This window comes from Oncorhynchus masou, unplaced genomic scaffold (assembly GCF_036934945.1).
Source record: "Oncorhynchus masou masou isolate Uvic2021 unplaced genomic scaffold, UVic_Omas_1.1 unplaced_scaffold_812, whole genome shotgun sequence".
NCBI lineage: Eukaryota > Metazoa > Chordata > Actinopteri > Salmoniformes > Salmonidae > Oncorhynchus > Oncorhynchus masou.
The window spans coordinates 85,983-110,714 of NW_027014594.1; the positions used below are offsets into that span (position 1 = coordinate 85,983).

Below are 24,732 nucleotides of genomic sequence, written 5' to 3' on the forward strand. Positions count from 1 at the left end.
GATAGATACCTGCGGCTAAGACTGGCAGATACCTGCTGCTAAGGCTGACAGATACCTGCTGCTAAGACTGGTAAATGCCTGATGCTAAGACTGACAGATACCTGCTGCTAAGGCTGACAGATGCCTGATGCTAAGACTGGTGGATGCCTGATGCTAAGACTGGTGGATGCCTGATGCTAAGACTGACATATACCTGCTGCTAAGACTGATAGATACCTGATGCTAAGACTGACAGATGCCTGCTGCTAAGACTGACAGATACCTGCTGCTAAGACTGATAGATACCTGCTTCTAAGGATGATAGATACCTGCTGCTAAGACTGACAGATACCTGCTGCTAAGGCTGACAGATACCTGCTGCTAAGACTGGCAGGGGCAGGAGGGTGGAGACACACACATAAGCCACACTCCAGCGACCTGCCCATTACAGCGAGGTGACGGGGGTCAGGCCGTTATGTCAGTATCCGTAAAAAGCTGAACATTTCATACAAATATCTGTCATTAAAATTACAAAGTAATTTTCTGCATTGTGTAAAAGCACTATTTTCCTTTTGAGATTACATAACAGCTGAATGACTCAAATCTACATGTAATTGCAATGAACATCGTATAGTTTCTCTTTAAGAACATTGTTTGACGACATGCCAGAAACCTGTCCTTCATTCATCACTCTGATTATTGATCTCCTGAACAAGCCCTCCCTTTACCTTCATGTCTGTGTCCCAACATGTTTGGATAAAGATACTGGCAAACTGACCAGGTTGTTAGCTAGCTATGCTACAACGGTAGAGCGAAGTTCTGACCTTAGTTCTTTTATTATGTCTTTGTTTTAGTATGGTCAGGGCGTGAGTTGGGTGGGTTGTCTATGTTAGTTTTTCTATGATTTGCTATTTCTGTGTTTGGCCTGGTATGGTTCTCAATCAGAGGCAGCTGTCAATCGTTGTCCCTGATTGAAAACCATATTTAGGTAGCCTGTTTTCTATTGTGTTTCATGGGTGATTATTTTCTGTCTAGTGTGTTTTGTCACCTTACAGAACTGTTTCGGTTTCGTTTTCTTCTCTTTGTTATTTTGTTTAGTGTTCTGAGTTTAAATAAATATCATCATGAACACATACCACGCTGCGCTTTGGTCCTCACCTCATTCCAACGATGATCGTTACAAACCTAATAATTACAACTATTATCTGGGTCATTTGTTTCTAGGCGCAGTGGTGCTCCCAAATTAAAATACCAGGTCGCACAGCAAAATATTTAGGAGCATATGCAACCAAAACGGTCACATTTTAGAGCCCTGAGTGCAAGAGCCATCCACTACCATCTGGTTGGGTTTGGTTGAGATTGTGTGAGTTAAGAGAGTTCTGTTAAGTCAACTTAATTAGTTGTTTTGAGAAGGGTTCTTTACTTCCCTACATTTTAGTAAGTTTTTTGACAGTGGCAAATATTTTCAACTGCAGTCCTAAAGGAGTATGTGTTATAATGATACCAATTAGCATTAGCCTAATCACCATACCAACCTTAATTTAACTTCTGCTGGCTACTACATCATGTTTTCCATCCTTTCAGGCCCCCTTACTCCTGTGTGAGTCGATAGTTTGAATCTCTAGTCAAAACCTCCTCGGCAGATTGTGGACAATCAATGGTCAGCATGTGGTCTGTCTATGTGTTCAGTCTCTGTGGTCTATCTTTGGTCAGACATATCGCAATATTTTGGGGGGGGGGATGATATTATATTGATACTTTGATCACAAAAAAAGATCTATATCAAAAATGTTTTGCTAGGTAGCATTTGGTAGTGGGAGTCGGCTGTACCTGAACCAAAAGGTATTTTCCTTCCTATATCTTCTTCTTCATCTTCTTTTGAAATAGTGAACATGTTTTCAGCACTTTTATTTCCATGACTGATCAAAACTCTCTCTGTCTCTCAGTCTCTCTCTGTCTCTCTCTGTCTCTCTGCAGCAGATATCAGTGGAGGCTGGTGGGAGGAGCTATAGGAGGTTGGGCTCGTGGTAATGGCTAGAATGGAATAACTCATATATGGAATTCTTCATTTCCTGAGGAATATTAAATCGAACATTAAATCGCAGTAAAAAAATAGCAGTATCGAATAGCTATACATGTAGAATCGTGAGAATTGCAATACATATCGTATCGGCACCTAAGTACCGTGACAATATGGTATGGGGAGGTTCCTGGCAATTCCCAGCCAACGTGTTACTATGGTTACTGAATGTTCCTGACTGTGTGAGTTGGTTGAAGTGTTTGACTCTGACCTTGCGGACGTAGCTGACGGCGTCCTCTTCAGTGTAGACTTCAGCACTGACCCCTCCCCTGCGGCGGCGGGCCTTGACCACTGGGTTGGGCAGTGGGGGGGACACCTCGTCATCATGGCTGTCCGACTGAGAGTTGGACTTCTGGCGGGCCAGGATCTGCTGGGACTCTTCCTGTAGGGGGGAGAGAGAGAGGGAGAGGGAGGGAGGGAGAGGCAGATTAAGAATAAAAGTTTCAGTTCAGACAAAAGTGAAAGGGATAGTTTACTCAAAACATTACATTTAAAATCTTTTAGTATTTTGTTCATTAATCCAATCCCAATCCCTGCCTTTGTTTCTCAAATGATTGCCTCGCCTGGTTTATCAACTACTTCTCAGACAGAGTTCAGTGTGTCAAATCGGAGGGCCTGTTGTCCAGACCTATAGCAGTCTCTATGGGGGTGCCACAGGGTTCAATCCTCGGGCCGACTCTCTTCTCTGTATATATCATTAATGTCGCTCTTGCTGCTGGTGATTCTCTGATACACCTCTACGCAGACGACACCATTCTGTGTACTTCTGGCCCCTCTTTGGACACTGTGTTAACTAACATCCAGACGAGCTTCAATGCCATACAACTGTCCTTCCGTGGCCTCCAATTGCTCTTAAACGCAAGTAAAACTAAATGCATGCTGTTCAACCGATCACTGCCCGCACCTGCTCACCCGTCCAGCATCACCACTCTGGACGGCTCTGACTTAGAATATGTGGACAACTACAAATACCTGGGTGTCTGGTTAGACTGTAAACTCTCCTTCCAGACTCGCATTAAGCATACATCTAGAATCGGCTTCCTATATAGCAACAAAGCATCCTTCACTCATGCTGCCAAACATACCCTAGTAAAACTGACCATCCTACCGATCCTCGACTTCGATGATGTCATCTATAAAATAGCCTCCAACACTCTACTCAACATATTGGATGCAGTCTATCACAGTGCCATCCGTTTTGTCACCAAAGCCCCATATATACTACCCACCCCTGCGACTTGTATGCTCTCGTTGGCTGGCCCTCGCGTCATACCCACTGGCTACAGGTCATCTACAAGTCTCTGCTAGGTAAAGCCCCGCCTTTTCTCAGCTCACTGGTCAACATAGCACCCACTCGTAGCACGCGCTCCAGCAGGTATATCTCACTGGTCACCCCCAAAGCCAATTCCTCCATTGGCCGCCTCTCCTTCCAGTTCTCTGCTGCCAATGACTGGAACGAACTGCAAAAATCTCTGAAGCTGGAGACTCATATCTCCCTCACTAGCTTTAAGCGCCAGCTGTCAGAGAAGCTCACAGATCACTGCACCTGTAAATAGCCCATCTATCTACCTACCTCATCCCCATACTGTATTTATTTATTTATCTTGCTCCTTTGCACCCCAGTATCTCTATTTGCACATTCATCTTCTGCACATCTACCATTCCAGTGTTTAATTGCTATATTGTAATTACTTCGCCACCATGGCCTATTTATTGTCTTAACTCCCTTATCTTACCTCATTTGCACTCACTGTATATAGACTTTTTGTTCTACTGTATTATTGATTGTATGTTTGTTTATTCCATGTGTAACTCTGTGTTGTTGTATGTGTCGAACTGCTTTGCTTTATCTTGGCCAGGTCGCAGATGCAAATGAGGACTTGTTCTCAACTGGCCTACCTGGTTAAATAAAGGTGTTCTCAACTAGCCTACCTGGTTAAATAAAGGTGTTCTCAACTGTCCTACCTGGTTAAATAAAGGTGTTCTCAACTGTCCTACCTGGTTAAATAAAGGTGTTCTCAACTGTCCTACCTGGTTAAATAAAATACATTTAAAAAGTGTGTGTTACGAATCCCTTTTGGCCCGACAGTCTAGGGGGGGGATGGTAATGAGACTCGTAACATAACTCATGCAAATTATTATTGTGACAAAAAAAAGTGTGAACGAAATAAGCACGACAACTGAAATCTACCGTCAAACTCTAGGTTTATTTATAAACACACGGTAATGGGGGGAGCAGGAAAAGGGGCTGAGCTGGACCCAAGGAAAGAAACAATAAGTATTCAAAAACACCCCTAAGCTAGACTAGCCTACTTTAACAACAGCTAACTAACTAACCAAAAATACAGTGGGTGGTCCGCCCAGTTCTAACTAGTGTATTTAACAAAGTTCACCTACGGGTAGTGTATGCCCATGGGCGACTTGTCTTGGTTTCCCCCTTTTCCACCAGCAATCAAACACCAACACCATAACCAAAAACAATACTCACAGGTGATGACAAAGTGCTATGAGGTGCTTAAACAAAAGAGAGGTTACGACACAAAGCGAGAGTGAAACACAGAGACCTACAGACATGGCATTTACAGAGAGATTGAGCTGAGCTGGGCTGTAGAACAAACAAATGATGGGGTTTTTAAACCATGGGGAAGGAACTGTGATAGGTCAGGAAATAGGAGGAGGTGTGTCTTCTGATTGATGATTGATTGTTGACTGATTGGGGAGTGATGATTTTCACCTGTGAGGGGAGAAGGAGAGAAAAGAAACACACACACAGGATACACACACACACGGGATAACTGTATCCGTAACAGTGTGCATGTCAACAATACAAGAAAGTCACCAGGAAAAGCCAGTTAGGATGCAATAGTGTAGACAACCCAGTCTAACATTAGAGAGAAACTATAATCATATTTTAGTTGGACCTCACTGTTCCCGCAACTTCCAGTCTGACAATAACAAACCAGCTAACAGAATCGAAAACCACTTCTGCCAAGTAGTTTCCACATTTCCTCAAAGACTGAAGTGAAACAGACTAATAGCTGTTAGCGAGCTGTGCTCTAGGACTCCTCTTGTATGTGCAGGGGAAGAACAGGACAGCTAACTGACAGGGCACTACACACACAGGGAGCCCCTCTGGAAACGCTAGCGGAGGCAGAAAAAGACAAGAAGACATCTAAGAGAAGAGGAGGAGGTTGGTAACCTCTAGCTGTTGTTTTACTGCTGAATTAACATGCACCAAAGCTCAATTAGGCACGCTAAAGATGAAACAGTCTGTCTGTCTGTCTGTCTGTCTGTCTGTCTGTCTGTCTGTCTGTCTGTCTGTCTGTCTGTCTGGTGGAGGGTGCGCGGGGCTGAAGTAGAAAAGTAATGTGTGTGTATCAAAATATGTTTGTGTTGGTTTTAAGTCTGTGACTATGAATGTGTAGACAATGCATTGTGTATGTGTGTGTGTGTGTGTGTGTGTGTGTGTGTGTGTGTGTGTGTGTGTGTGTGTGTGGGTGTGTGTGTGTGTGCCAGGGCTAGTAATTACATCTGCGTCATTGTAATTATGTGTTTTTATTTACGCTTGGCTGTGGATATGAGTGAACACACTTCACGAGGTGTGTGTTCCAACAGCACCTATGAACCACACAACACATTGTTTACAGCTTTTTTAATACTTAGTTTTTCATGACTAATCTATTTCAATATAGGTTTGTGTATCAGTTTACTAGTCGGTTGTCCTCTCGTCTCCACTGTATCACCAGGACACATCTGTTTACTAGTTGGTTGTCCTCTTGTCTCCACTGTATCACCAGGACACATCTGTTTACTAGTTGGTTGTCCTCTCGTCTCCACTGTATCACCAGGACACATCTGTTTACTAGTTGGTTGTCCTCTTGTCTCCACTGTATCACCAGGACACATCTGTTTACTAGTCGGTTGTCCTCTCTTGTCTCCACTGTATCACCAGGACACATCTGTTTACTAGTCGGTTGTCCTCTCTTGTCTCCACTGTATCACCAGGACACATCTGTTTACTAGTCGGTTGTCCTCTCTTGTCTCCACTGTACCACCAGGACACATCTGTTTACTAGTCGGTTGTCCTCTTGTCTCCACTGTATCACCAGGACACATCTGTTTACTAGTTGGTTGTCCTCTTGTCTCCACTGTATCACCAGGACACATCTGTTTACTAGTCGGTTGTCCTCTCTTGTCTCCACTGTATCACCAGGACACATCTGTTTACTAGTCGGTTGTCCTCTTGTCTCCACTGTATCACCAGGACACATCTGTTTACTAGTCGGTTGTCCTCTCTTGTCTCCACTGTACCACCAGGACACATCTGTTTACTAGTCGGTTGTCCTCTCTTGTCTCCACTGTATCACCAGGACACATCTGTTTACTAGTCGGTTGTCCTCTTGTCTCCACTGTATCACCAGGACACATCTGTTTACTAGTCGGTTGTCCTCTCTTGTCTCCACTGTACCACCAGGACACATCTGTTTACTAGTCGGTTGTCCTCTCGTCTCCACTGTATCACCAGGACACATCTGTTTACTAGTCGGTTGTCCTCTCGTCTCCACTGTACCACCAGGACACATCTGTTTACTAGTCGGTTGTCCTCTCTTGTCTCCACTGTACCACCAGATAGATTGCTGGGGCATGAAGGGGCAGTCTGCTGCTCTCCAGGAGCAGAGAAATCACACTCACTCTCACACACACACACACACACACACACACACACACACACACGCACACGCACACGCACACACACGCACACAGATGGAGCGAGGTGATGAAAAATGCAGCCTCATCACAGTCCACTCCAGACACCTTCCCTAACGACAGATTCCACAGGAGATATCTCAAGGACAAGCATTTCAGCAGAGAGCTCTGCAGCTGTGAGCAAGGGGGTTCTGGGTGTAATTGTGGCCCCGTTGTTTGTGTTCCGTCCCCTTTGTCATTGTGAAAGGAGTAAATTCACAGGTGTACTGACAGAAGACATCAGTAGCATAAACCAACTATTTACAGCGCCACATTAGAACATTTTATATGCTGTGCGTGATCTGTGTGTTTTCTTTGTGTTCTGTGAGTGTTCTGTGAGTGCGTTTTTGTACTTTCTTCCAGTATGTGTCTTTTGAAGCCAGCACCCAAAACATTGAGCTGAGCACGGCAGTTTATCTTCCTGTTCTATACATAACAATATTCAATTGGTTTCCCTTAATCATTAGGGCATGATAAATTACCCATGTTAAGGAGAAATCATGTACTGTAATGGCAGCCAATAAGCATTTGCCTATAAAGGTTGTGATTTCTATTCAGACCCCACTATTCTCTCTGTCTGTCTCTGTCCATTGTTTCAGAGCATCTAACAACATCTACTACACTTTAAAGATGATATGATGTGTATTAGAGGTCAACCGATTAATCGGAATGGCCGATTAATTAGGGCAGATTTCTAGTTTTCATAACAATCGGTATTTTTAGACACCAATTATGGCCGATTACATTGCACTCCACGAGGAGATTGTGTTACGTGTTACGTGAGTGCAGCAAGGAGCCAAGGTAAGTTGCTAGCTAACATTAAACTGATCTTATAAAAACAAATTGTGTCACTTCTCTTGCGTTCAATGCAAGCAGAGTCCGGGTTTATGCAGCAGTTTGGGCTGCCTGGCTCGTTGCGAACTGTGTGAAGACCATTTCTTCCTAACAAAGACCGTAATTCATTTCCCAGAATTGTACATAATTATGACATAACTTTGAAGGTTGTGCAATGTAACAGCAATATTTAGACTGAGGGATGCCATCCGTTAGAAAAAATACAGAACGGTCCCGTATTTCACTGAAAGAATAAACATTTTGTTTTCGAAATGATAGTTTCCGGATTTGACCATATTAATAACCTAAGGCTCGTATTTCTGTGTGTTATTATATTATAATTAAGTATATGAGCAGTCTGACTGAGGTGGAAGGCAGAAGCAGGCTCATAAGCATTCATTCAAACAGCACTTTTGTGCGTTTTGCCAGCAGCTGTTTATGACTTCAAGCCGATCAACTCCAGAGATTAGGCTGGCAATACTAAAGTGCCTATAAGAACATCCAATAGTCAAAGGAATATGAAACACAAATGGTATAGAGAGAAATAGTCCTATAATGACTACAACCTAAAACTTCTTACCTGGGAATATTGAAGACTCGTGTTAAAAAGAACCACCAGCTTTCATATGTTCTCATGTTCTGAGCAAGGAACTGAAACGTTAGCTTTCTTACATGGCACATATTGCCATTTTACTTTCTTCACCAAAACTTTGTTTTTGCATTATTTCAACCAAATCGAACAGGATTCATTATTTATTTCAAATCAAATCAAATTTTATTTGTCACATACACATGGTTAGCAGATGTTAATGCGAGTGTAGCGAAATGCTTGTGCTTCTAGTTCCGACAATGCAGTAATAACCAATAAGTAATCTAACTAACAATTCCAAAACTACTGTCTTATAGACACAAGTGTAAGGGGATAAAGAATATGTACATAAAGATATATGAATGAGTGATGGTACAGAGCAGCATAGGCAAGATACAGTAGATGGTATCGAGTACAGTATATACATATGAGATGAGTATGTAAACAAAGTGGCATAGTTAAAGTGGCTAGTGATACATGTATTACATAAAGATGCAGTAGATGATATAGAGTACAGTATATACGTATACATATGAGATGAATAATGTAGGGTATGTAAACATTATATTAGGTAGCATTGTTTAAAGTGGCTAGTGATATATTTTACATCATTTCCCACCATTCCCATTATTAAAGTGGCTGGAGTTGAGTCAGTGTGTTGGCAGCAGCCACTCAATGTTAGTGGTGGCTGTTTAACAGTCTGATAGCCTTGATATAGAAACTGTTTTTCAGTCTCTCGGTCCCAGCTTTGATGCACCTGTACTGACCTCGCCTTCTGGATGATAGCGGGGTGAACAGGCAGTGGTTCGGGTGGTTGTTGTCCTTGATGATCTTTATGGCCTTCCTGTAACATCGGGTGGTGTAGGTGTCCAGGAGGGCAGATAGTTTGCCCCCGGTGATGCGTTGTGCAGACCTCACTACCCTCTGGAGAGCCTTACGGTTGTGGGCGGAGCAGTTGCCGTACCAGGCGGTCATACAGCCCGCCAGGATGCTCTCGATTGTGCATCTGTAGAAGTTTGTGAGTGCTTTTGGTGACAAGCCAAATTTCTTCAGCCTCCTGAGGTTGAAGAGGCGCTGCTGCGCCTTCTTCACGATGCTGTCTGTGTGGGTGGACCAATTCAGTTTGTCTGTGATGTGTATGCCGAGGAACTTAAAACTTACTACCCTCTCCACTACTGTTCCATCGATGTGGATAGGGGGGTGTTCCCTCTGCTGTTTCCTGAAGTCCACAATCATCTCCTTAGTTTTGTTGAATGTGAGGTTATTTTCCTGACACCACACTCCGAGGGCCCTCACCTCCTCCCTGTAGGCCGTCTCGTCGTTGTTGGTAATCAAGCCTACCACTGTTGTGTCGTCCGCAAACATGATGATTGAGTTGGAGGCGTGTGTGGCCACGCAGTCGTGGGTGAACAGGGAGTACAGGAGAGGGCTCAGAACGCACCCTTGTGGGGCCTCAGTGTTGAGGATCAGCGGGGTGGAGATGTTGTTGCCTACCCTCACTACCTGGGGGCGGCCCGTCAGGAAGTCCAGTACCCAGTTGCACAGGGTGGGGTCGAGACCCAGGGTCTCGAGCTTGATGACGAGCTTGGAGGGTACTATGGTGTTAAATGCCGAGCTGTAGTCAATGAACAGCATTCTCACATAGGTATTCCTCTTGTCCAGATGGGAAAGGGCAGTGTGCAGTGTGGTTGAGATTGCATCGTCTGTGGACCTATTTGGGCGGTAAGCAAATTGGAGTGGGTCTAGGGTGTCAGGTAGGGTGGAGGTGATATGGTCCTTGACTAGTCTCTCAAAGCACTTCATGATGACGGAAGTGAGTGCTACGGGGCGGTAGTCATTTAGCTCAGTTACCTTAGATTTCTTGGGAACAGGAACAATGGTGGCCCTCTTGAAGCATGTGGGAACAGCAGACCGGGATAGGGATTGATTGAATATGTCCGTAAACACACCAGCCAGCTGGTCTGCACATGCTCTGAGGGCGCGGCTGGGGATGCCGTCTGGGCCTGCAGCCTTGCGAGGGTTAACACGTTTAAATGTTTTACTCACCTCGGCTGCAGTGAAGGAGAGTCCGCATGTTTTCTTTGCAGGCCGTGTCAGTGGCACTGTATTGTCCTCAAAGTGGGCAAAAAAGTTATTTAGTCTGCCTGGGAGCAAGACATCCTGGTCCGTGACGGGGCTGGTTTTCTTTTTGTAATCCGTGATTGACTGTAGACCCTGCCACATACCTCTTGTGTCTGAGCCGTTGAATTGAGATTCTACTTTGTCTCTATACTGACGCTTAGCTTGTTTGATTGCCTTGCGGAGGGAATAGCTGCACTGTTTGTATTCGGTCATGTTTCCGGTCACCTTGCCCTGATTAAAAGCAGTGGTTCGCGCTTTCAGTTTCACGCGAATGCTGCCATCAATCCACGGTTTCTGGTTTGGGAATGTTTTAATCGTTGCTATGGGAACGACATCTTCAACGCACGTTCTAATGAACTCGCACACCGAATCAGCGTATTCGTCAATGTTGTTGTCTGACGCAATACAAAACATATCCCAGTCCACGTGATGGAAGCAGTCTTGGAGTGTGGAATCAGATTGGTCGGACCAGCGTTGGACAGACCTCAGCGTGGGAGCTTCTTGTTTTAGTTTCTGTCTGTAGGCAGGGATCAACAAAATGGAGTCGTGGTCAGCTTTTCCGAAAGGAGGGCGGGGCAGGGCGTTATATGCGTCGCGGAAGTTAGAATAGCAATGATCCAAGGTTTTGCCAGCCCTGGTTGCGCAATCGATATGCTGATACAATTTAGGGAGTCTTGTTTTCAGATTAACCTTGTTAAAATCCCCAGCTGCAATGAATGCATCCTCAGGATGTATGGATTCCAGTTTGCAAAGAGTCAAATAAAGTTCGTTCAGAACCATCGATGTGTCTGCTTGGGGGGGAATATATACGGCTGTGATTACAATCGAAGATAATTCCCTTGGTAGATAATGCGGTCGACATTTGATTGTGAGGAATTCTAAATAAGGTGAACAGAAGGATTTGAGTTCCTGTATGTTTTTGTGATCACACCACGTCTCGTTAGCCATAAGGCATACGCCCCCGCCCCTCTTCTTACCAGAAAGATGTTTGTTTCTGTCGGCGCGATGCGTGGAGAAGCCAGCCGGCTGCACCGACTCCGATAGCGTCTCTCCAGTGAGCCATGTTTCCGTGAAGCAAAGAATGTTACAGTCTTTGATGTCCCTCTGGAATGCTACCCTTGCTCGGATTTCATCAACCTTGTTGTCAAGAGACTGGACATTGGCGAGAAGAATGCTAGGGAGTGGTGCACGATGTGCCCGTCTCCGGAGTCTGATCAGAAGACCGCCTCGTTACCCTCTTTTACGAAGTCGTTTTTTTGGGTCGCCGGCTGGGATCCATTCCGTTGTCCTGGGTGAAAGGCAGAACACAGGATCTGCTCAGTCATATTCTTGGTCGTACTGATGGTTAATTGACGCTGCTCTTATATTCAGTAGTTCTTCTCGACTGTATGTAATGAAACCTAAGATGACCTGGGGTACTAATGTAAGAAATAACACGTAAAAAAACTAAAAACTGCATAGTTTCCTAGGAACGCGAAGAGAGGTGGCCATCTCTGTCGGCGCCGGAAGTCGTCCCCGTATTTAAGACTAAATTGATTTTATTGATATATAAGTTAAGTTATATATATATATATATATATATATATATATATATATATATATATATATATATATATATATATATATATATATATAAGTAAGTTAAAATACAAGTGTTCATTCAGTTGTAATTGTCATTATTACAAATATATATATAAAAATCTTCCGATTCATCAGTATTGGCTTTTTTTGGTCCTCCAATAGTCGGTATCGGCGTTGAAAAATCATAATCGGTCGACCTCAATTGTGTATAGCCGCTGAATACAAATACAACCTTGAGCATGCACACACTAGAACCCCCCCACACACACCCTGACTGTATTAGGCAGAGTCACTCCCTCGGGGAACAAAGCCAGTGGGGGACAGAGAGCGAGGGAACAACTTCAGCAGCACACACACAGCGGCAGCAGTATAATCAATTCAGTATCACGATATCTCTAACAATTAGTCACGCCTTCTAGCCTCACACACCGCTACAAAACGCCAGTCCTGTCATCTCTATCCACACAGACATCTCCATCAAATACCAATGCTTACAGTGAAGAACATGTACACAAAGAACTAGCTATTAGCTAAGTCTCCCCAAATCACAATCCATCTCCTTCAGCCTTCACGTCATACAGACACTAATACACAGACCTCTCTTCTCAAAGCAACTCAACTCATCAACACAAAGTCACTCGCTGTAGTCAAACTATTCAGCATTCTTTCCTTGCTACAGTGTTATCCATGCTAGCAGAGATAGTCGGCGGTGGTAGGGGTTCAAACGTAAACCCAGAGTATTTACCATGCCGTGGAGGGCCCCTGGCCAGGCCTGTGTAGTGTCCCTCAGCTGGGCACCTGGGACGTACTGCTCGTCATGTGTGTGTCAACACAGTCCTAAAGCTACTGTACCATCACACACGCGTCACCATCACTGTTGACATCACGGTCCATGGCCATGCTGACAAGGCCAGAGTGTGTGTGTTCGAGAGCAAGCGTGTGTGTGTGTATGTGTGTGAGCAAGCGCGAGAGTGCGAGAGAAAGCGTGTATGTATAAGAGAGAGAGTGTGTGTGTGTGTGTGTGAGCAAGCGCGAGAGTGCGAGAGAAAGCGTGTATGTATAAGAGAGAGAGTGTGTATGTATAAGAGAGAGAGTGTGTATGTGTGTGTGTGGTCTCAGTATCCCAAAAGCAGCAGCAGACGTCTTGTTCAAGAACCAGTGATAATAACCCTGATGAAAACACAGCAAGAAGCTTCCCTCAGCATCGGTCCTTCCTGTACTCCGTGTTCTCCCCCTCTCTCTCTCTCTCTCTCTATCTCCTCCCTCTTTCCTCTCACTCTCTCTCTCTCTCTCCTCCCTCTTTCCTCTCACTCTCTCTCTCTCTCTCCTCTCACTCTCTCTCTCTCTCCTCCCTCTCCCTCTCTCTCTCTCTCCTCACTCTCTCTCTCCTCCCTCTCTCTCTCTCTCACTCTCTCTCCTCACTCTCTCTCTCCTCCCTCTCTCTCTCCCTCCCTCTCTCTCTCTCTCTCTCTCTCTCTCTCTCTCTCTCTCCTCACTCTCTCTCTCCTCACTCTCTCTCTCCTCCCTCTCTCTCTCTCTCACTCTCTCTCCTCACTCACTCACTCTCTCGCTCTCCTCCCTCTCTCTCTCTCTTCGTTTCTGCCTGCGCACAAATTCACATAATCCCGTTTTTTTTCTCATTTCCCACATCACCATGACAACAGAGCGCAGTAGCATCCCGACCCTCTGGTTGAGGGCTGAAGCAGGAAGCCAGCAGCACACACGTACATCCACACAACGTCATTCATCACAACAACACAAGCCACTGTCTATGCAGCAGTGATGTATTCCCATATGAACAAATCCATCCATTCTGTGCCAAACAAAACCCAGTTCTATACCGTGCCATACAGTGTCTCTCTGACCCTCTCACACGTCTTTCCCTGGAGGCCAGAGAGTCATGTCTGGTTTGAAACATGCCCATTGTGTGTGTGACTCTGTTACCCTGACTAGCCCTGTGCCCCAGACACACATAGAGTCCAATGACAAACTCAGTGACGCAGGGTGTTGATGACGTCACATAGCCACACAGGGCGCTGTGTGAGTGAAACCATGCCTTTTTATTTTGCCCTCGTTCCCCTCATTCCATCTCTCTCTACATACCTGCTCTTCTGTTTTTCATCAGTCAGGCTAGTTAGGCTATATTCTACCTTCTAGGTCTAGTCCTCATCATTTCCATACAGCATCTGCTCTCTCTCTCTCTCTCTCTCCCTCCATTCTCTCCCCCTTCTTCCTCTCTCCCTTCTTTTTTTGTCTCTGCGTCATTATCACCGGCTGCCTGCCAGAGAGAGAGAAAGAGAGAGAGACAGCGAGAGAGAAAGAGAGAGACAGAGAGAGAGAAAGGACAGGAGAAGAGGAGATAGAGGACACGGGTACAGGACTGCCACTACACACACACACACACACACACACACACACACACACACAGTGGAATACATCAACAAAAGGTGGACATTCATACATCACACAACGGTCCTCATTGATATTCAGAGATTTTCTGATTATTAGAGATTCTGGTTGAATATTTGATTTCTATGTATATTTAAAAGGCTGCCAATCAGACTGTGGTGTTATTTTTTAGAATGTGTTATTAATTCTGTTGCTTTAGGGCAAACAGGATGTTGAGGAACCTGAAGGCATCTCCTCCGTCCTCCTTTTGAAGAAGGTGAAAGGAAATGGAGGAGAATGACCATGGAAGGAAAGGCGCTTGCTTGATACGGTCTTTCTCAACTCGCGCATCATGAGGTAAATGACGTTTCCAGAGGCGGATCCCAAAATAAATGACGGTTTCAGAGGCGGATCCCAAAATAAATGACGTTTCCAGGGGCGGATCCCAAAATAAATGACGTTTCCAGGGGCGGATCCCAAAATAAATGACGTTTCCAGGGGCGGTTCCCAAAATAAATGTCGTTTCCAGGGGCGTGTCAATTGATCAAAACATATGAAGTTAGTTTTATAGATCAAACCATGAGTAGCAAACTGTTTTTAAACGTGTGCATGGTTTTCTCTTCTGACAATATACATCAACTGATTCAAAGGGGGGGTGGCAGATATCAAAACTCTTCTGCCAAAGACTCAGTTAAGATCCTCGCCAAAAAGGAGGCTGTTGAGGAGCGGAGGACACTCCTCCATTCGGGCTGCTAGTGAATTGACCACATATCAGTTTCTGGGTCACGGAGGAGAGAGGACGGAGGACATGGGACATGGGACGGAAGACAGACTTTTACCCAAACGAGAAAACCCCATGGACATATGTCATGTTTATGTCAGATCTGTCTGCCCAATTAGCTTCTCACCTTAGAAACCATCCAACCAATGAGATGGCCTACCTGTTCACTTCAAAACATACCAACAGAGCAAAACAAACATTTCACCATTGTTCACTGTAATGGCATGGCCATCCATTTTCCAATGTTACAAAGCAGTATGAAAAGCCGAACAGGCAAGCCAATAAGACATAATACTTTGTATGGTCTACAATTGCTTTCACCTGTTCAGCTTTTCACCCTGCTTTGTAACATTGGAAAATGGACGGCCATGCCATTACAGAGCCACAATGTGTCAGCTAGCACTGTGTTGTGTCCGGTAACTATGACACACACTTACAGAGCCACAATGGACGCCTAGTGTCAGCTAGCACTGTGTTGTGTCCGGTAACTATGAAACACACTTACAGAGCCACAATGGACGGCTAGTGTCAGCGAGCACTGTGTTGTGTCCGGTAACTATGAAATACACTTACAGAGCCACAATGGACGGCTAGTGTCAGCGAGCACTGTGTTGTGTCCGGTAACTATTAAACACACTTACAGAGCCACAATGGACGCCTAGTGTCAGCTAGCACTGTGTTGTGTCCGGTAACTATGAAACACACTTACAGAGCCACAATGGACGGCTAGTGTCAGCGAGCACTGTGTTGTGTCCGGTAACTATGAAACACACTTACAGAGCCACAATGGACGCCTAGTGTCAGCGAGCACTGTGTTGTGTCTGGTAACTATTAAACACACTTACAGAGCCACAATGGACGCCTAGTGTCAGCGAGCACTGTGTTGTGTCCGGTAACTATGAAACACACTTACAGAGCCACAATGGACGCCTAGTGTCAGCGAGCACTGTGTTGTGTCTGGTAACTATTAAACACACTTACAGAGCCACAATGGACGCCTAGTGTCAGCGAACACTGTGTTGTGTCCGGTAACTATTAAACACACTTACAGAGCCACAATGGACGCCTAGTGTCAGCAAGCACTGTGCTGTGTCTGGTAACTATTAAACACACTTACAGACTACCATGCCGTGATGTCCAGCCCCAAGGGAGTGCGAGGAAACCAAAGCAGTATTTGTCACAGCCAGCGATGCATGGCCCAACCAGGAGACAGCCGGCTGAACTCTGCTCATCACTTACACACCATAACAGAGCCCCAATGGCGCCTATTGTCAACGAGCATTGTGTTGTGTTAGTGTCTGTCTTGTAACTGCCTGTCCAGTGGGCTCTGATGTGGGGGGCTGGGGAGTGTGTTAGGGTTGGGGAGGGGTGTGGGTGTAGATAGGACCTGTCATTGGGGTGATGTTCAGAGAGTAGGTGCTCAACCACAGCCTGAAACATACACACTAGGGAGTGTGAACGCATGCCTGGGAATTTACACACACACACACACACACACACACACACACACACACACACACACACACACACACACACACACACACACACACACACACACACACACACACACAGAGAGAGCAAGCATGCTAACAGAGCACCCAACAGAGAGCTAGTATGCTAACAGAACACCCAACAGAGAGCAAGTATGCTAACAGAGCACACACAGGGAACTAGCATGCTAACAGAGCACCCAACAGACAGCTAGTATGCTAACAGAGAACCCAACAGAGAGCTAGTATGCTAACAGAGCACCCAACAGAGAGCTAGCATGCTAACAGAGCACCCAACAGAGAGCTAGTATGCTAACAGAACACCCAACAGAGAGCAAGTATGCTAACAGAGCACCCACCAGAGAGCAAGTATGCTAACAGAGCACCCACAGAGAACTAGCATGCTAACAGAGCACCCAACAGACAGCTAGTATGCTGGCAGAGCACCCAACAGAGAGCTAGCATGCTAACAGAGCACCCACAGAGAGATAGCATGCTAACAGAGCGCCCACAGAGAACTAGCATGCTAACAGAGAACCCACAGAGAGCTAGCATTCTAACAGAGCACCCACAGAGAGCTAGCATGCTAACAGAGCCCCCACAGAGACCTAGCATGCTAACAGAACACCCACAGAAAGCTAGCATGCTAAAAGAGCAAAACACACTTCAAGAGCTGTTGTTATAGCTGTGGGTTAGCCCAGTCTAGCCCAGGAAAGGACAAGGGAGGATAACAGGGAGAAGTGAGAAGAGACAAAGAGGGATCACCATGGTGACAGTCAGCCAGGGGAAACCAGGGAGATTTCTCTCTCCTGTCAGAGGGAAGTGAGGCCGGGGGGCGAGGGCATTCCTGGAGGAACTACAAGGGCTGTCCCTGCCTAACCCCTAAAGGAAAGTCCCTGCCTGACCCCTACCCCCTAAAGGACTGTCCCTGCCTAACCCCTAAAGGGCTGTCCCTACCTAACCCCTACCTCCTAAAGGGCTGTCCCTGCCTAACCCCTACCCCCTAAAGGACTGTCCCTGCCTGACCCCTACCCCCTAAAGGACTGTCCCTGCCTGACCCCTACCCCCTAAAGGACTGTCCCTGCCTGACCCCTACCAACTAAAAGACTGTCCCTGCCTGACCCATAACCTCAAAGGGCTGTCCCTGCCTGACCCCTAAAGGACTGTCCTTGCCTGAACCCTGCCCTCTAAAGGACTGTCCTTGCCTGACCCGTACCCTCTAAAGGACTGTCCTTGCCTGACCCCTACGCTCTAAAGGACTTTCCCTGCCTGATCCCTACCCTCTAAAGGACTGCACCTGTTTGACCCTACCCTCCAAAGGAATGTCCCTACCTGACCCCCACCCTCTAAAGGATTGTCCCTGCCTGACCCCTTCCCTCTAAAGGACTGTCCTTGCCTGACCCCTACCCGCTAAAGGACTGTCGCTGCCTGACCCCTAAAGGAATGTCCCTGCTTGAGCCCTACCCTCTAAAGGACTGTCCCTGCCTGACCCCTAAAGGACTGTCCTTGCCTGACCCCTACCCGCTAAAGGACTGTTGCTGCCTGACCCCTAAAGGACTGTCCCTGCTTGACCCCTACCCTCTAAAGGACTGTCCCTGCCTGACCCCTAAAGGACAGTCCCTGCCTGACCCCTACCCTCTAAAGGACTGTCCCTGCCTTACCCCTACCCTCTAAAGGACTGTCCCTGCCTGACCCCTACCCTCTAAAGGACTGTCCCTGCCTGACCCCTACCCCCTAAAGGACTGTTCTTGCCTGACCCCTACCCGCTAAAGGACTGTCGCTGCCTGACCCCTAAAGGACTGTCCCTGCTTGACCCCTACCCTCTAAAAGACTGTCACTGCCTGACCCCTAAAGGACAGTCCCTGCATGACCCCTACCCTCTAAAGGACTGTCCCTGCCTTACCCCTACCCTCTAAAGGACTGTTCTTGCCTGACCCCTACCCGCTAAAGGACTGTCCCTGCCTGACCCCTAAAGGACCTGTCCCTGCTTGACCCCTACCCTGTAAAGGGCTGTCCCTGCCTGACCCCTAAAGGACTGTCCCTGCCTGACCTCTACCCTCTAAAGGACTGTCCCTGCTTGACCCCTACCCCCTAAAGGACTGTCCTTGCCTGACCCCTTAAGGACTGTCCCTGCTTGACCCCTAACCGCTAAAGGACTGTCGCTGCCTGACCCCTAAAGGACTGTCCCGGCTTGACCCCTACCCTCTAAAGGACTGTCCCTGCCTGACCCCTAAAGGACTGTCCCTGCCTGACCCCTAAAGGACTGTCCCTGCTTGAACCCTACCCTGTAAAGGGCTGTCCTTGCCTGACCCCTACCCCCTAAAGGACAGTCCCTTCCTGACCCCTACCCCCTAAAGGACTGTCCTTGCCCTGACCCTACCCTCTAAAGGATTGTCCCTGCCTGACCCCTACCCCCTAAAGGACTGTCCCTGCCTGACCCCTACCCTCTAAAGGGCTGTCCCTGCCTGACCCCTACCCCTAAAGGACAGTCCCTTCCTGACCCCTACCCCTAAAGGACTGTCCTTGCCTGACCCTACCCTCTAAAGGATTGTCCCTGCCTGACCCCTACCCCCTAAAGGACTGTCCCTGCCTGACCCCTACCCTCTAAAGGGCTGTCCCTGCCTAACCCCTACCCCCTAAAGGACTGTCCCTGCCTTACCCCTACCCCTAAAGGACTGTCCCTGCCTGACCCCTACCCCCTAAAGGACTGTCCCTGCCTGACCCCTACCAACTAAAAGACTGTCCCTGCCTGACCCATAACCTCAAAGGGCTGTCCCTGCCTGACCCCTAAAGGACTGTCCTTGCCTGAACCCTGCCCTCTAAAGGACTGTCCTTGCCTGACCCGTACCCTCTAAAGGACTGTCCTTGCCTGACCCCTACGCTCTAAAGGACTTTCCCTGCCTGATCCCTACCCTCTAAAGGACTGCACCTGTTTGACCCTACCCTCCAAAGGAATGTCCCTACCTGACCCCCACCCTCTAAAGGATTGTCCCTGCCTGACCCCTTCCTCTAAAGGACTGTCCTTGCCTGACCCCTACCCGCTAAAGGACTGTCGCTGCCTGACCCCTAAAGGAATGTCCCTGCTTGAGCCCTACCCTCTAAAGGACTGTCCCTGCCTGACCCCTAAAGGACTGTCCTTGCCTGACCCCTACCTGCTAAAGGACTGTCGCTGCCTGACCCCTTCCCTCTAAAGGACTGTCCTTGCCTGACCCCTACCCTCTAAAGGACTGTCCCTGCCTGACCCCTAAAGGACTGTCCTTGCCTGACCCCTACCCGCTAAAGGACTGTTGCTGCCTGACCCCTAAAGGACTGTCCCTGCTTGACCCCTACCCTCTAAAGGACTGTCCCTGCCTGACCCCTAAAGGACTGTCCTTGCCTGACCCCTACCTGCTAAAGGACTGTCGCTGCCTGACCCCTAAAGGAATGTCCCTGCTTGACCCCTACCCTCTAAAGGACTGTCCCTGCCTGACCCCTAAAGGACAGTCCCTGCCTGACCCCTACCCTCTAAAGGACTGTCCCTGCCTTACCCCTACCCTCTAAAGGACTGTCCCTGCCTGACCCCTACCCTCTAAAGGACTGTCCCTGCCTGACCCCTACCCTCTAAAGGACTGTCCCTGCCTTACCCCTACCCTCTAAAGGACTGTTCTTGCCTGACCCCTACCCGCTAAAGGACTGTCCCTGCCTGACCCCTAAAGGACTGTCCCTGCCTGACCTCTACCCTCTAAAGGACTGTCCCTGCTTGACCCCTACCCCTAAAGGACTGTCCTTGCCTGACCCCTAAAGGACTGTCCCTGCTTGACCCCTACCCGCTAAAGGACTGTCGCTGCCTGACCCTAAAGGACTGTGCCTGCTTGACCCTACCCTCTAAAGGACTGTCCCTGCCTGACCCCTAAAGGACTGTCCCTGCCTGACCCCTAAAGGACTGTCCCTGCTTGAACCCTACCCTGTAAATGGCTGTCCTGCCTGACCCCTACCCCTAAAGGACAGTCCCTTCCTGACCCCTACCCCTAAAGGACTGTCCTTGCCTGACCCCTACCCTCTAAAGGATTGTCCCTGCCTGACCCCTACCCCCTAAAGGACTGTCCCTGCCTGACCCCTACCCTCTAAAGGGCTGTCCCTGCCTGACCCCTACCCCCTAAAGAACTGTCCCTGCCTGACCACTACCCCCTAAAGGACTGTCCTGCCTGACCCCTACCCCCTAAAGGACTGTCCCTGCCTGACCCCTACCCGCTAAAGGGCTGTCCCTGCCTGACCCCTAAAGGGCTGTCCCTGCCTGACCCCTACCCCCTAAAGGGCTGTCCCTGCCTGACCCCTACCCCCTAAAGGGCTGTCCCTGCCTGACCCCTACCCTCTTAAGGACTGTCCCTGCCTGACCCCTACCCTCTAAAGGACTGTCCCTGCTTGACCCCTACCCTCTTAAGGACTGTCCCTGCCTGACCCCTACCCTCTAAAGGACTGTCCCTGCCTGACCCCTACCCTCTAAAGGACTGTCCCTGCTTGACCCCTACCCTCTTAAGGACTGTCCCTGCCTGACCCCTACCCTCTAAAGGACTGTCCCTGCCTGACCCCTACCCTCTAAAGGACAGCCCCTGCTTGACACCTACCCTCTAAAGGACTGTCCCTGCCTGACCCCTAAAGGACTGTCCCTGCCTGACCCCTAAAGGACTGTCCCTGCTTGACCCTACCCTCTAAAGGACTGTACCTATCTGACCCTGACCCCTAAAGGACTGTCCCTGCCTGACTCCTAAAGGACTGTCCCTGCCTGGCCCCTACCCCCTAAAGGACTGTCCCTGCCTGACCCCTACCCTCTAAAGGACTGTCCCTGCCTGACCCCTAGCCTCGAAAAAAGGATGGTCATGGCGCTCAGCTAAGACAATGACCATGACATATCACAAGGAGTGTTCCCTCACTCTCCTCTCCCAGACAAATACTATACAGATGTAGGATCTTAATTTGAGCCAGTTTGCTTGAGTAGAAAAATGATCCTGCAGCAAAAGGGAATGTGAATTATTAAGTGGATTATAATTAAAGAAAAACATTATAGGGGTTGATACATTTTTCATTAGGGTAAAACAAGTATGATATTTTAAAAGTGGAACTAACAAACTTTAGAAGCTTTTTTAAACCTTGAATACACTGAAAGTTTTCATTTCCTGCTTTGTAGGAAAATTCTCAGCAACAAAAGAGTGATCAGATTAAGATCCTACATTTGTACATGTGCATGTTCTGTAGCTCAACAAATAGGAACATAAGCACACACACACACACACACACACACACACACACACACACACACACACACACACACACACACACACACACACACACACACACACACACACACACACACACACACACACACACACACACACACACACACACACACACACACACCACCTTGGGGCAGCACTCAACTGCTTGATCCCCGCTCAGAGGTGATCCTCTCAGGTCATTCTAAATTAGACTGGGGGGAGAGGGTAATTCAGTTTTATGGCACATTCCCTCTAAACCCTCAATGGACTGGTCCACTTTACCAGAGTAACAAACTGTCTATCAAGAGTCTTTGAAGGCCCTCCACCTCCCTGCCTTGTGATGTTTTTTATCATATGAGTGAAGAGAGACAGGTTCAGAACAGTGAAGAGTCTAATATTGCAGGGGAGAGAGAGAGAGAGACAGGTTCAGAACAGTGAAGAGTCTAATATTTCAGGGGAGAGAGAGAGACAGGTTCAGAACAGTGAAGAGTCTAATATTTCAGGGGAGTGAGAGAGAGACAGGTTCAGAACAGTGAAGAGTCTAATATTTCAGGGGAGTGAGAGAGAGACAGGTTCAGAACAGTGAAGAGTCTAATATTGCAGGGGAGAGAGAGAGAGAGACAGGTTCAGAACAGTGAAGAGTCTAATATTTCAGGGGAGAGAGAGACAGGTTCAGAACAGTGAAGAGTCTAATATTTCAGAGTGAGAGAGAGACAGGTTCAGAACAGTGAAGAGTCTAATATTTCAGGGGAGTGAGAGAGAGACAGGTTCAGAACAGTGAAGAGTCTAATATTTCAGGGGAGTGAGAGAGAGACAGGTTCAGAACAGTGAAGAGTCTAATATTACAGGGGAGTGAGAGAGAGACAGGTTCAGAACAGTGAAGAGTCTAATATTTCAGGGGAGTGAGAGAGAGAGGTTCAGAACAGTGAAGAGTCTAATATTTCAGGGGAGTGAGAGAGAGACAGGTTCAGAACAGTGAAGAGTCTAATATTTCAGGGGAGTGAGAGAGAGACAGGTTCAGAACAGTGAAGAGTCTAATATTTCAGGGGAGTGAGAGAGAGACAGGTTCAGAACAGTGAAGAGTCTAATATTTCAGGGAGTGAGAGAGAGACAGGTTCAGAACAGTGAAGAGTCTAATATTTCAGGGGAGTGAGAGAGACAGGTTCAGAACAGTGAAGAGTCTAATATTTCAGGGGAGTGAGAGAGAGACAGGTTCAGAACAGTGAAGAGTCTAATATTTCAGGGGAGTGAGAGAGAGAGGTTCAGAACAGTGAAGAGTCTAATATTTCAGGGGAGTGAGAGAGACAGAGGAATGCTAAAATAGAGAGTCTGATGGGAGTGATTTTTGGAATTCAAAGGGGGAGTGGTGTTTAGGACAGAATTGATGACTCACACAATCATATCCTACAGAAACCACACAGGCCCTGTGTGAATGATTTAATTCCTGGAAATATTGACTGATTAGAAACATCTCCATCTAAAGACATGTGGTCCACTCAGGGCCCAGACACAGCTAAGAGACAGTATGACCTCCCTAGTTGCTTTCTACCCAGAGAGATGAAACAGGCTGAGGCTGCTGGGACATGTGGTCCACTCAGGGCCTAGACACAGCTAAGAGACAGTATGACCTCCCTAGTTGCTTTCCCCAGAGGATGAAACAGGCTAGGCTGCTGGGACATGTGGTCCACTCAGGGCCCAGACACAGCTAAGAGACAGTATGACCTCCCTAGTTGCTTTCTACCCAGAGAGATGAAACAGGCAGCGGGACTGGTCCACCAGCTGGGACTGTGGTCCCATCTCTACCCAGGGTAGAAAGCAGCTGAGGCTGCTGGGACAGGCTCAGGGCCCAGCAGCTAAGAGACAGTATGACCTCCCTAGTTGCTTTCACCCAGAGAGATGAAACAGAGGGCCGCAGGCTGCTGGGCCAGCAGCTAAGAGACTGGCCTGTTTCTTTCTACCCAGAGAGATGAAACAGGCTGAGGCTGCTGGGACCAGTCCCTCGGAGCTGGCTGGACCTCCTAGTTGCTTTCTACCCAGAGAGATGAAACAGGCTGAGGCTGCTGGGCATGGTCACTCTGCTGGCTTTCTGCTTTCTACAGAGATGAAACAGGCTGAGGCTGCTGGGACATGTGGTCCACTCCAGGGCCCAGACACAGCAGAGACAGTATGACCTCCCTAGTTGTTTCTTGTGACCCGTTGAGGATGGCACGGTGGAATACAGTTCTCTTGCTCTGTCTTTATCCCTCCCTCTCCCACCACAAGAGCCTGGGACCTCCACAAGGTCTAACACCACAGACCGTCGTCCTCCTTCCAAACTCTAATTACTGACTGTGGACGGTTCAGCCGCGAGTCAACAACAACCGCCTCACCAGCCCCAGAGAGGGAACCCATATGCAGCTGCTTCAAACGCCAGCAGGCTGGCCCAGCAGCCTCGGCCTGTTTCATCTCTCTGGGTAGAAAGCAGAAAGCCAGCAGGCTGGCCCAGCAGCCTCGGCCTGTTTCATCTCTCTGGGTAGAAAGCAGAAAGCCAGCAGGCTGGCCCAGCAGCCTCGGCCTGTTTCATCTCTGGGTAGAAAGCAGAAAGCCAGCAGGCTGGCCCAGCAGCCTCGGCCTGTTTCATCTCTCTGGGTAGAAAGCAGAAAGCCAGCAGGCTGGCCCAGCAGCCTCGGCCTGTTTCATCTCTCTGGGTAGAAAGCAGAAAGCCAGCAGGCTGGCCCAGCAGCCTCGGCCTGTTTCATCTCTCTGGGTAGAAAGCAGAAAGCCAGCAGGCTGGCCCAGCAGCCTCGGCCTGTTTCATCTCTCTGGGTAGAAAGCAGAGCCAGCAGGCTGGCCCAGCAGCCTCGGCCTGTTTCATCTCTCTGGGTAGAGAAAGCAGAAAGCCAGCAGGCTGG

The 24,732-nt window shown here is 47.9% G+C and overlaps 1 protein-coding gene across 1 annotated transcript in view; it reads right to left on the bottom strand.

Annotated features, from left to right (window-relative positions):
* LOC135537544 (cAMP-dependent protein kinase type I-beta regulatory subunit-like) overlaps positions 1-24,732 on the bottom strand; it is a 61,877-nt gene that overhangs the window by 20,134 nt on the left and 17,011 nt on the right. Inside the window, exon 3 of the mRNA XM_064963677.1 lies at positions 2,271-2,441. Coding sequence (XP_064819749.1) covers positions 2,271-2,441 — 171 coding nt within the window. The remainder of the gene's footprint in view (positions 1-2,270; positions 2,442-24,732) is intronic.